The sequence below is a fragment of the Myotis daubentonii genome, chromosome 9, assembly GCF_963259705.1.
Source record: "Myotis daubentonii chromosome 9, mMyoDau2.1, whole genome shotgun sequence".
Taxonomy (NCBI): Eukaryota; Metazoa; Chordata; class Mammalia; order Chiroptera; family Vespertilionidae; genus Myotis; species Myotis daubentonii.
In genome coordinates this window covers 61,035,125-61,049,005 of record NC_081848.1, presented here as the reverse complement: position 1 = coordinate 61,049,005, position 13,881 = coordinate 61,035,125, and the positions used below count along the sequence as shown (strand labels likewise).

The 13,881-nt window shown below is 42.8% G+C and overlaps 1 protein-coding gene across 1 annotated transcript in view; it reads left to right on the top strand.

The window, feature by feature from the left end:
- The window catches only part of SLC5A12 (solute carrier family 5 member 12), a 36,843-nt gene extending 23,470 nt beyond the window's left edge, over positions 1–13,373 (top strand). Inside the window, exons 10-15 of the mRNA XM_059709172.1 lie at positions 850–917; positions 3,442–3,528; positions 7,327–7,493; positions 9,072–9,175; positions 10,423–10,550; positions 12,927–13,373. Of these exons, the coding sequence (XP_059565155.1) occupies positions 850–917; positions 3,442–3,528; positions 7,327–7,493; positions 9,072–9,175; positions 10,423–10,550; positions 12,927–13,079 (707 nt within the window). The 3' untranslated portion in view covers positions 13,080–13,373. The remainder of the gene's footprint in view (positions 1–849; positions 918–3,441; positions 3,529–7,326; positions 7,494–9,071; positions 9,176–10,422; positions 10,551–12,926) is intronic.
- The last annotated feature ends 508 nt before the right edge of the window (positions 13,374–13,881 follow it).

The following is a 13,881-nucleotide window of genomic DNA, read 5'->3' as shown; positions in this document are numbered from 1 at the left end:
AACAGAATGAGCAAAATCATTTTCTCTCTGTTTCTGTCATTGTGTTTCCTCTAGGTCTATCTCCAACTCTGTGTCTCTTTCCTCTTTTTTATTTTATGGCTATTAAGTGTACTCTTAAGGTGATTTTTAAACAAAAATACACTAAAAATATATTTTTAAAAGACGATTTAAAAGAATACATCTTCTTTAAAAGATGACTAAGACGTATATGCCGATTCACTCAGCAAGACCCTATGATGCTAGAGGCACCATTCAAGGTCCTCCAGAGTATGGTACCTGATGGCCTTCACGGTTCTCCAACATAGATATGCAAAACAAATAATTCATTACACAATATACCATAAGGATAGTATGCATAAATACCATTGGGAAATAGACCAGGAAACTTTCCAGATTTGCAAAACCTCTGAGGTAAAATATATAGACGTTTAGTGATTTCCAAGTTGAAAAACTATCAGAATCCCAGAGAGGTTAGTATCTTCTTCAGGTGATTGTTGGTTGGTCGAACTGAAATTAGTTCCCACTAATTTAGTCTGGATTAGCCTCTGTGAGCGCCCTTTCCATAGTTTCATGTTGCTTTCACATGACAGTTTTCTTCTTGAGTCCTGGATAGAAAAGTATGTGACACTAGCTAGGTTCTAGCTCTTTCTGCCTCACCTAGGAGAGCTAGTTCTGGGGAGAAAATCTCCTAAAAGCCCCTCATGGGGCTTGTGAGGACTGAGAAGGGAGGATGGTTCTCACTGACATCCCTTCCGATAGGGCCTTGTCAAAGGGAGTCCTGGGCAGAAGCTAAAGAAACCCCTCAAAGCCAGTTTGGATAATGGTAACGAGGTGTTTTTTTCCTTTCAGGTATCTTATTTGGCGTGATGTGTACCTCCATGGCTGTGGCTGCGTCCTTCATGGGTAGCGTTGTGCAGGTAATAAAAGAAGGAAAAGACACATTTATTTCATAGCAATATTTTACCCATGTCTTTGCTAAGGTTTTGCCTATTCCTCCAATACACCCTCTGAGGCCAGGTCCAAATTAGACATGCATGTAAAATTTCAACCAAAATTATCTGCAGAAGAGGAAACTGTTAAAAACTAATAATGGACTCAGGTACACAGCTGTGTGTATGTGCACATGCTCACTGCCTGCATGATAGTGCCTGTGTATGTTCAACAAAGCCAGGGAACAAGCTGTAGATTGACAGCAAATTGGTTTAATGAAAATATTTTGCCAGTTCTCTGGGTTCAATACCTTAGAGACTAAGAGACGTGGAAATGCATTTGTCAAATTCCCTTAGTTTGCAAAGGGGAGCCATAAAAGTGGGATATGGGATATGCGTGCCCAATGGCTTCCCCACCATACCTCAACTTAGTGCTCTAACATTCTTGAGGTGTTCTGAATGAGATGTTAGAGGCAGGGTAACAGACAATCATTATCAAAACACAATTGTGCCCGGCCACTGTGGTTCAGTGGTTGAGCATCAACCCATGCATGGTTCCATTCTGGTCAGTGCACATGCTCAGGTTGGGAGCTCGATCCCCAGTAGCCAGCATGCAGGAAACAGTTGATCAATGATTCTCTCTCATTGTTGATGTTTCTATCTCTCTTTCCCTCTCCCTTACTCTGTCTGAAATCAAGAAAAACATGTTTTTAAAAAATTTAATACAATTGCTCAAAAAGCTGATCAACTATATAAGATATGAAATGTATTATAGGTATATTTATTTGGTATATTATATAAAAATTTTTTTGATAAAATAGAAAATACAAACAAATCAATGAGTTTTAGCTTGAGAAAACCTATTTCTAAAAATCATAGTTACCTGTGCATACACACATGCACACACACACACACACACACACACAGGTTTGTTTGTATGTATTTTTATTTTATTTTATTTTTAACAAAATACAACAACTTTTACTGCTTATAGTATTACATGTCTCCTTTTTTCCCAATTAACTCCCACCACTCCCACCCCCAAGTGCAAGTCCCCACTGCCCCAGTGTCTGTGTCCATTGGTCATGCTAATATGTATGCATACAAGTCATTTGGTTGATCTCTAACTCCCCCCCCTCCCCCGCCTTCTCTCTGAGATTGGACAGTCTGCTCAGTGCCACCTTGCCTCTGGATCCATTTTTGTTCATCAGTTTATGATGTTCTTTATATTCCACATATGAGTGAGATTATGTGACATTTATCTTTCTCTGACTGGCTTATTTCACTTAGCATAATGCTCTCCAGTTCTAACCATGCTGTTGCAAATGGTAAAGTTCCTTCTTTTTTATAGCAGCATAGTATTCCATTGTGTAGATGTACCACAGTTTTCTAATCCACTCTTCTGCTGATGGGCACTTAGGCTATTTGCAGATCTAAGCTATTGTAAATGTGCTGCTATGAACATAGGGGTGCATATATCCTTACTGATTGGTGTTTCTGATTTCTTGGGATATATTCCTAGAAGTGGGATCAATGGGTCAAATGGGAGTTCCATTTTTAACTTTTTGAGGAAACCCCATACTGTTTTCCACAGTGGCTGCACCAGTCTGCATTCCTACCAGTAGTGCACGAGGGGGTTCATTTTTCTCCACATCCTTGCCAGCACTTGTCGTTCATTGATTAGTTGATGATAGCCATTCTAACAGGTGTGAGATGCTACCTCATTGTCATTTTGATTTGTATCTCTCAGATGATTAGTGACTTTGAGCATGTTTTCATATGTCTCTTGGCTTTCTGAATGTCCTCTTTCAAAAAGTGTCTACTTAGGTCCTTGCCCATTTTTTTTTTATTGGATTGTTTATCTTCCTTTTGTCAAGTTGTATGAGTTCCTTGTAAATTTTGGAGATTAAACCCTTATCTGAAATAGCATTGGCAAATATGTTCTCCCATGCAGTGGGTTTTCTTGTTGTTTTGTTGATAGTTTCTTTTGCTGTGCAGAAGCTTTTTATTTTGATGTAGTCCCATTTGTTTATTTTCTCCTTAGTTTCCATTGCCCTGGGAGCTGTATCAGTAAATATATCCCTAGGACATATGTCTGTATTTTTATTCTGTTTACACAATGTTTATCATTGAGTTCAGATGGGAGAAATTATTTCCAGAAAACACGTGATTAATAAATGGCACAATCAGGACTAAGGACTGAATTTTTTTACATATATTTTTTATTGATTTCAGAGAGGAAGGGAGAGAAAGAGAGAGATGGAAACATCAATGATGAGAGAGAATCATTGAGTGGCTGCCTCCTGCATGCCCCTTACTGGGGATCAAGCCTGTAACCCTGGCATGTGCCCTGAGCAGCAATCCAACCGTGACCTCCTGGTTCACAGTCCGATGCTCAACCACGGAGCCACATTGGCGGGGCAAGACTAGGACTGCATTTTATCCCAAGTGCAAGAAAAAGGCGGTCCCCTATGGTTCATGAAGGCATGATATTGATGTGCTTTCTCCACAGGCTGCGCTCAGCATCCACGGCATGTGTGGGGGGCCAATGCTGGGCTTGTTCACCTTGGGAATCGTGTTTCCTTTTGTGAACTGGAAGGTAAGGATCCTGCACCTCTCTCTTCTCTCAAATTGTCCTGGTAATTTGTCTTTGCCAGGAAAAAACAAAACAAAAACACAACACAGTGGCTTCTTTCCATGGAACTAAACAAAACCCGAGCCCTCCTATCTCTGACTTCAGTGAAGCCATTTTAGAAGCAGAAAACAAAGAGATGGTCCTGAAATAACAAATGTTGTGGCATCAACGCTGATTATTTTTTAAAAATATATTTTTATTGATTTCAGAGAGAGGAAGGGAGAGGGAGAGAGAGAGATAAAAACATCAATGATGAGAGATAATCATTGGTTGGCTGCCTCCTGCACATGCCCTGTGGACCCTACTGGGGATCGAGCCCACAACCCGGGCATGTGCCCTTAACCAGAATTGAACCAGGGACCCTTCAGTCTGGAGGCCAACACTCTATGCACTGAGCAAAACCGGCGAGGGCCCAAGCTGATTCTTTAGTGTTGACATTGTCTTCCCTTATGTAAGGGCTCACAAATGAAATTTAAAATGTACAATAAATTCAGAAATAGTTTGTTAAAACAAAATTTTTAAAACTTCAAAAATATATGTAAATGTTTTCTATATTTGTACCTAAATTATAACTAATTGAAGTTAATGAACTAATTTAAGGAGGAAAGTGGAGATGAGCCCTGCATATTCTGAGAGCTGAATCTTTTTAGTTTGGCTAGCTGACAAACTAATAGGTTGTCTTTCAGTAAATATTGGTTGGGTGACTGTGTAGTAAGTATAACTCAAAATGAACATCTATTTGGAAAAATAATATAAAATTTAAAATTATTTTAAATATAATCTTTTCAATGTAGCATGTTACTGGTTTTTTATTATTGCCATTTATATATATACTAGAGGCCCGGTGCACAAAAATTTGTGCACTCGGGGGGGGAGGGGGGGTCCCTCAGCCTGGCCTGTGCCTTCTCGCAGTCTGGGACCCCTCGGGAGATAACGACCTGCTGGCTTAGGCCTGCTCCCGGGTGGCAGAGGGCAGGCCCAATCCCTAGGTGCAGCCCCTGGTCGGGCTCAGAGCAGGGCTGATTGGGGAGTTGGGGTGCCACCCCCTGTCACACTCAAGGCAGGGTCGATGGGGAGGTTGTGGAGCAACCCCCTGTCACACACAGAGCAGGGCCCATCAGGGGGGTTGGGGCTCTGTACCCTGTCACGCACAGAGCAGGGCCCATCAGGGGGTTGGGGTGCTGCCCTCTATCACCCAAAGAGCAGGGCGGATCAGGGGGTTGGGGCGCCGCCACTCTCACACTCAGGGCAGGGCTGATGGGGAGGTTATGGCTCTACCCCGTCACACACAGAGCAGGGCCCGTGGGGGGGGGGAGCTCCCCCATATCAGGCACAGAGCAGGGTGGATAGGGAGGTTGTGGCCCTGCCCCCTGTCACACACAGAGCCGCAGGGCGATCAGGGGGTTTGGGCGCTGCCCCCTGTCACGCTGATTCCAGTGCCGGGAGGCCTCGCGGCTCCGCTGATCCCGGTTCTGGGAGGCATATTACCCTTTTACTATATAGGGTAGAGGCCTGGTGCACGGGTGGGGCCGGCTGGTTTGCCCTGAAGGGTGTCCTGGATCAGGGTGGGGGTCCCCACTGGGGTGCCTGGCCAGTCTGGGTGAGGGGCTGAGGGCTGTTTTCAGGCTGGGGGTGACTGAACTCCCAAACGCTCCTTTTTTCCTTTTTTTTTTTTTTTAATTCTGGGCCAGCTTTACCTTGAGGCTTGGCTCCAGCTCTTAGGCCTCCGGCTGAAAGTAGGTTTCTGGCCTTTGCTTACAATGTTGCAAATCTGCTGGCTGAAGTTGGGCGTATTTGTTACAGAGTTTCTTAAACTGCCAGCTCAGAGGCCTGCAGCCGCAGGCGGGGAACGTTGGTTTCCTCCGTCACTGAGGCAGGCAAGCCTCATGTTAGTTTCAAGCTGCCTGGCTGCCGGCCGCCATCTTGGCTGACAGTTAATTTGCATATCTCGCTGATTAGCCAATGAAAAAGGTATCGGTCGTACGCCAATTACCATGTTTCTCTTTTATTAGATAGGATATAGAAAGTCTGCAGAAAACCTGACTCTATGCATATTTTTAATATACTATGGGGTGCTAGAATGCCTGATCAAATGGTATACCTAATTAGATCTTTGTGGCCACCTGACCATTATTCTAGATAAATCTTATGAGGCTAGGTAAAGAGATTGGACAGGAGGGAACATTTAGGAATCTGCACTACTTCCCTTGCAGTCTTATTAGAAGATACTTTGTTTTCATCAACTTTTCTGCTATCAAGGTTGACAAGGATAAGTATATCCTTGGAGATACAGAGGCAGGAAGGCAATCTCTTAGCCACAAAAGAACTAATAACTAGCCATATAAGACTTTAATGCAGTCTAAAAATTATTTTGTTATGTATGTTAGTGAATTATGGCCCTTCTATTTAGTTGGGAAAACTACCTTGTTCTGGATAGAAAATAATAAATACTACAAATTTGTATCACCTCTCCCCTTGCCATTGGCCATGGCGTATCCTACTAATCAGTCCTGGCTCCCTCTCCACAGAATGTGGATGCAACCTCAGAATTCTTCTCAACATGGCTTTCAAGACAGCTACGCTAAGTCAGCCAGGGTTGAACTTTCTATTGAAGTCCACTCACCCTTTTCTGGTAGGCCCTATAGACCTCAGCAAGCTGCACTTTTCAAGCCAAATCCAGCCATCTTCCTTTTTTTGGTGTGGCTTGCAAGCTAAAAATGATTTGACATGTTTAAATTGTTGGATGGAAATCAAAAGAAGAAGAATGTCCCGTAACACATGAATATTACATAAAATTCACATTCCAGTGCCCATGAATTCTACCGGAACACAGCCAGTCTCCTTTGTTTGCATATTGCCTATGGCTGGTTTTATGCTAAGTGGCAGAACCCAGCAGTTGTGACAGTCCTGCATGATCCTCAAAGCCTAAAATGCTATTAGCTGGCTTTTTATAATATAAGTTTGCAGACCTCTAGTCAGACCAAGGTACAACTATTCAAATCGCATACATTGCTTTAGCTTTCTCAAATAATGGTGAAAGGGACATTTTAGTGCTGTTATTGGAGAAGCTTTATTCTGAGTAAATAGAGAAACCAGCAAGTTGCTTTCTCTCCCAGAGAAGGCTCAGCTCTCCAGGAGAGCCAGGAGCACCGAGATTTTGTTTTCCAGTGGTGTTGGTCTCTGTTCAACTGTTTCCTTTACAAAAAAGGGTGACTTTTTACTGTTTAGCAAGAAATATAACCCTGCAATGAAAGGGCTAGTAAATACACATGCTAGAACTTAGACTCAACACTCCAAACCTGGGAATCAGAGACTCTGCCAGAAACACTTGGAAGAGCATATGGGAGTGGAGCTTCTGTATTCTAGCTCATAATGACTATTAATGATAAATTACCATAACTGTCTCCATTATCCGAAGTTTTCCAAAACGTCTGAAACTCAGCTACTGGGAACTGAGGTTTTGACAGTGTTTTAAGTGAGTGATAAGTGAGAGAAAGAAGCCAAATGGAGAGAAGCAAATTCCTGCTAGGAATTGAAATATAATAATCACTATAAAATTATCCAATATTTTCATTTAAGGAACCAGTTATTTCTAAATAAAGCCGTGTCGAGGGAGTTGGAAGGAAGGCAGTTTGAGTGCGCTGTTTCCAGAATGTGTGGCTGAGATTTGGGGTGGAAAGCCAGAATCTCTGAGGCACAGTATTCCTCACCTCATTATGCTTTCAATGGCTTTGCCATTAACTTTTCCTTTCCTTCATCAAGGGTGCACTAGGCGGCCTTCTGACTGGAATCGCGTTGGCATTTTGGGTGGCCATTGGGGCCTTCATTTATCCTGCACCAGCCTCCAAGACATGGCCCTTGCCTTTGTCGACAAACCAGTGTGTCCCATCAAATGTGACGGAGTTAGTGCCTCCAGCGCTATCCAGCAGGTATGGTGACTTCAAAGGCAGAGGTAAATCCCAGAGGGTGGGTCACCAGGTTAAAAGAAGGAGCAAGACAAGACCAATTTTGCTTTCCTGTGAGACTCCCTCTGGGCAGCACACAGTAATGATATGCATGATTTCTGTAGATATCTATTGCTTTATATTCCAGGGTGGAACAGTAAAGGTGACAGAAGGGTTAGCTGGAGTATGAGTGCAAATTAGAAAAAAATAGTGAAAAGTTTGAAAATAGAATATGAAGATCATAAGTATTTTTAAAAGAATAAATTCTCTGAGTAGAATAGCTTTGTGGGCAAGATGGAGAATGATTGTGGACATACTACTGAGATGGGAGCAGTGCTGAAAACTTATAGTTTCTAACTCAAACTGTACAGGGCTTAGCAAAGGGTTGTCTTTTCTATTTCTAGCTGGGATAAGTAATTTAAATACCAAAATACAGGAGATAATGTAGTGCAGGGAGAGGACCATAGACTTTGAAATCTGAAATACCTGGTTTGGATTTTGGTTGTATGATTTATCCACGCTGAACAAGTTAGTAACTTGTCATGTCTTGATTTCTTACAATCCTTAGAGAAGGTAATAATTACTGGGACTTTGCTAGGATAAAACATTATTAAATCATATTATATTTATATCTCTATATTAAATTATATCTGTCTATTAAACTCTAGCTATTGTCTATCATCTATCTATCATCTATCTATCATCTATCTATCTATCTATCTATCTATCTATCTATCCATCTATCTATCTATCTATCTATCTATCATCATCATCTATCTATCTGTATACAGGGAGAGAGAATGAGAGAGAGGCAGAGAGAGCAAGGCAGGGGCACTGTACCTGGCTCTAGTAAGTGTGCATTCTCACATCTAACTGTGGTCCTGAGGAGGTGATCCTTTCTATATAATGTATGAGAACTCCATTATCTTGCTCTCATTTGCTTCTGAGTGTCATCTAGTTTAGACCTATTCTCTCCACAAATCTTATGGACAAGCAATATTTATAGTTCCCAGGTCTACCGTGTTATTTCTTCCTTACTGCTTATGCTTATAGTATCCTCTTTTCTTTACTTAGTTAACTCTTAACCATTCTTTGAAAATACACTAAGGTGTCATTTCACACATCATCCTGGGTTTTATACCCTTTCTAATACTCCCAGAATCCTCTGTGTCTATTTCACCAATGCATTGCCACTCCATTTTATTATTGTTAACTCCAATATATAGACTGTGGCTTGCTCATCTTTTAATCTTCAGTACCTGTCATAATTTCTGGCACTAAATCTGGATTTAATAAGTGTCTGAAGAATAAATAATACAAAATAAATGGAAAGCATAGTTCTCATTGTAGTTGCAACTCAGCAGCAATATGTGTAATCCTGGGGTAGATGGGCTACAAAGCACAACTTGTCTAGCTTTGAGTTTTCAAAAAATAATCAAATGACAAAAAGTTAAGCTTTGGGGTTTTGAGCGATGCCAGGCCTTAAAACGAACCCTCAGCAGTTCTCTAAGGCACTGTGAATGGTAACCTCAGAACCCACAGAACTGTGAACTTCCTCCACAGGCCTGCGATCGCTGACTCCTGGTATTCGATCTCCTACCTTTACTACAGTGCAGTGGGCTGCCTGGGATGCATTGCTGCTGGAGTAATCATCAGCTTCCTCACAGGTTGGGTACCTAGGTCTTCTCTTTGGGGCCAAGGAAGACATGGCCTAGTTTCATGCATTGGTGGTCTTGGTAGCTGGCTAACTGGTGTGATTTTGGATCCACCACAAAAATCCCCTCTTCCTAGGGAAATATATCTACTCTCCAGACTAACATGCAAAAAAAAATCCCTTTTTATATAATTACTAGAGGCTCAGTGCACAAAATTCATGGCCTGGGGAGGGGGGGGCGTGTGTCCCTCAGCCCAGCCTGCACCCTCTCCAATCTGGGACCACTCAAGGGATGTCTGACTGCCTTTTTAGGCCCGATCCATGTGGGCCTAAATGGGCAGTCGGACATCCCCCTCATAATCCAGGACTGCTGGCTCCCAACCGCTTGCCTGCCTGCCTGCCTGATTGCCCCCTAACCACTCCCCTGCTGGCCTGATTGCCCCCAACTGACCTCCCCTACCAGCCCGATCACCCCCAACTGCCCTCACCTGCTGGCCTGGTTGCCCCCAACTGCCCTCCCCTGCCGTCCTGGTCACCTGTAAATGCCCTCTCCTGCAGGCCCGATCCCCTGCAACTGCCCTCCCCTGCCAGCCCGGTTGCCTCCAACTGCCCTCCTCTGCCAGCCTGGTCACCCCCAACTGCCCTCCCCTGCTGGCCTGATCGCCCACAACTGCCCTCCCCTGCAGGCCATCTTGTGTCCACATGGGGCGGCCATCTTTGACCACATGGGGGCCGCCATCTTTTGTGTTGGAGTGGTGGTCAATTTGCATATTACCTCTTTATTATATAGGATTAATCATATATATCTAATACATATGATTAATAATGATTCATATATATAACATATATATGATTAACCATATGTAACATATATTTATAGATATCTCCCCTATATATCTGATTTGGTTCAAAACTGAGAGCTTTCCTAAAGAAAGACATTATATAATTTCTGCTATCACTTCTGTTGGCCTATAAAGGGGACTAGTAGTAAAGTTTTCCATAGTAACTATTTTAACATAAATGTGTTCTCTCTGTTTAACTCTATAGCCAGGATCTTGCCTAACCTGACAGCTTGTGGATGTTTAAAAACCAACTCCCACCACTTTGATCAGTGACTAATGTCTGTCTATTAACTAGCCAGGCCTGATTTTACCTTGCAAACTAAGTCATGACCTGCTTCTCAAGTTGAGGATGCCTCAGTCCTCAAAGGAAGTCCTGGAAGGGTGCAACCACCTAATCCATCTGTTCTTTCATTTACAGGACACCAGAGTGGCAAAGATATTCAGCCAATGCTAATCAGACCCGTCTGCAATCTATTTTGCTTTTGGTCTAAGGAATATAAAACACTGTGCTGGTGTGGAGTACAGCATGACCGTGGGTCAGAGCAGGTGAGCTGATGTTAAGCTTCTGGAAAATAGACACTGGCTCAAAGGGATTCCCTTTTGCCCCTTTAAACCATCTGCACAAGCAGATGTGTGGAGGGAAGGCAGTGAGTGTTAGAACTTGAAGGAACCTGGGTCTCAACTTCAGTTATCTCAGCCAATTAGCTTTTTTTCTTTTTTTACAGCTTTTATTTATTTATTTGTATTGATCTCAGAGAGGAAAGGAGAGGGAGAAATAGATAGGAACATCAATGATGAGAATCATTGATTGGCTGCTTCCTGCACATCCCCTACTGGGGATTGAGCCCACAACCGGGCATGTTCTCTTGACTGGAATAGAACCTGGGATCCTTCTGTCCACAGGCTGACACTCTATCCTCTGAGCCAAACCAGCTAGGGCTCAGCCAATTAGTTTTTAAGCAAGTAATTGTGTTGTAGTTAAATGTGCCTCTGGGCTAAATTGTTGTCTTGGCAAGTGATCTATTTCCAAAATTCCTTTGAACCCTTCTGAGGGTGAATTGTAGGAAAAATATAAAAATGAATGCCAGAAAAGGGATAAAATAGGAGCACAGTCTCATATAGTGGTGAAAAGTACGGGCTTTGGAGTCAGCCCTGGGTTTAACCCTGGTTCCATGTCTTACTTTCCTTGGGTTAGTTACTTAACCTCTCTGAACTTCAGCTTTTATCTTAGAACTGGGATGGACTGTGCAGCACAACCTGGGCACAAACATCTCTAGTTCCATGGAGCGTGAATATAAAGTAAGATTTATTGGGGGCACCTCTTCTGTTAGAGAAGCAGCAGCAGGTTACACGAATTCTCCCCACTGCTCTCACCCCACTGAGAACTGTGTTTTGGCCAGGCAGGGCTAGAGACACTGTCCAGGTACTATCTGGATCACATCATCCAAAGACCAAGGCCTGTGGTTAGGCCAAATTAGACTTACTGACTTGATGCAGCAAGAATGGGGGGCACTCTAGGGGAGCCAGGGAATGCCACCCTCAACAAGAGGGGAGATCGGCATGTATTTTGGGTTTGGGTTGCTGCTGAAGGATTCTGGGAGCGGTTGAAGGGAAGCGAGTATGAAAACAAAGCTGTCTGCAGCAGCATGGGCTAAAAAGCACTAACCGCTAGAAAGTTCTTGTGGCATTTGACAAGTGCAGAACCTTGAGGGGAGCAATGTTTCCGTTACATTTGTGGCTGGTCTTATGTGTGTCTATCCTTTTAGCTTGACTGATGGCAGACGTGTTGTATTTTTTTTTTCCTTTTTAGATAGAGTTTATTATCATCCTTTCAGTCCCAGACATTTCATTCTTTTAGCATTCTAAGAGGGGGACTCCTCACCCTAACCACATCACCTAAGGCAGGGGTCCTCAAACTACGGCCTGCGGGCCACATGCAAATACAAATATTGTATTTGTTCCCGTTTTGTTTTTTTTACTTCAAAATAAGATATGTGCAGTGTGCATAGGAATTTGTTCATAGTTTTTTTTTAAACTATAGTCCGGCCCTCCAACGGTCTGAGGGACAGTGAACTGGCCCCTGTTTAAAAAGTTTGAGGACCCCTGACTAAGGTGTCAATTGTTCTCCTTTCCCCCAAAACACCGTAAGAACATGTCCATGAAGTGAAGCTGAGGTGAACAGTTACTTCAGTAAGATGCGCACCATCTGGACAGGGGTTCCGAATGGGGAGGAAACCTATTCTGCTGAGGGGGCAGCTGGCTGAGCCGTTTATTGTTTGGATGAGTGGACTTTGAATAAGTTCTAGAAGGAAAGAATCAAGTTATCAAGCAGTTTACATATTTATCTTTCTGGGCAAGATTTTCTTGAAATAAATGGTAAGTTCTGTTGATGCAGGCAGTTTCTGGCCCCAAGGCTGAGTTGAGAGTGGGAGGGAACATGTAGCATGTCACTATTAGGCTCCGCTGCCGAAGAGTAGCATCGAGCAGCCTCTGTATAAGAGCATCTGTATACAGGTACCCAGTTATGCCCCCACCATACCACTATCGGAGACACAGGTTCTCTCTCCTTGGGAGGTAATGCCACTATGTCACAGGTTTGCTTAATAAGATATATATATATATATATATATATATATATATATATATATATATATATATTTTTTTCACACAACACATGACATACTGTAAATGCTCACTAAATTATTCTTTTTGATTGTATCATCACTAGAAATAGTACCTACATGGATTGAGGCATCAAAGTTATCAATTAGGAAGTGCCCTGGGTCAGTTAATTGTGATACTTTCATATTTACCAGTACATATCATTTTTTTTTTATCAGGAGGCCTAAGTAACAGTCCCATGATTTGCTTTTGAATACATCAAGACGATTTCACTAATATGTGCCTTTCCCCTTTCCTCAGGAAACGCTTGAGAATGGCAGTACCTGGAAACAAGGAACTGAATCTGTCTTACAGAATGGACTCAGGAGAGAAAGCCTGGTCCACAGTCCAGGCTACGATCCCAAGGACAAAAGCTACGACAATGTGGCATTTGAGAAGATTACCCATTTCTAAGGCAACACGTGCATGCGTGTGCACACAAACACACACATACACACACGTAGACCTACACAGTCCACATACTTCTTGCTTATTGGTTAGTAGACTTGTGTAGTTGCCATTGCTAGAAGACAAGGATGTCTAATGTCTATTTATAACTTATTTATAACCTCAAATAAAATGACTGTTTCCCAGGCTATTCTTTGGATATCAAACTTTCAGGTGAGAAAAACAACCAAGCCTTAAGTGCTCTGGCAATGGACATCCTTCTTGAATAAATTAAGACTGGATTTCATCATAGAACAAGAAATTATTCTGTTTTCTTATTTCTTAGTGTTTTGAATAGTGCCTGTAATATGGGAGCTACCCAGGGTTTAGGACAAATGTGTGCACACACACACAAGCATACACACAGAAGTTACTATTAAGAGATTTTTATGACTTAACTAGTGGCCTAGTGCACAAAATTCATGCACATTAAAAGGGAATTAATTAGAGGAAATATTTTAATATTGCTATTTTCCCTTTCTCTGTAATAGAAATGTCAGAGATGAAAGAATATTAGTAAAATGTATATGAAAATCTTCCACTTGTCAGATACTGGGGCATGCCATGGGACCCAGAGTCAAGTTCCTGCTCACCCACATGCGCCTCAAAATCGCACAAGACCCAGACCCGGCCGGCCTCACCCACATTGGGCAAGATCCAGACCTAGCCAGCCCCACCCTCGTCAAGCCCCGCTGGGCAGAGGGTACAGCCTGAGGTCCCCTGCCCCAGGCCAGGGCAGGGGGTGTGGCCTGATGTCACCCAGCCCAGC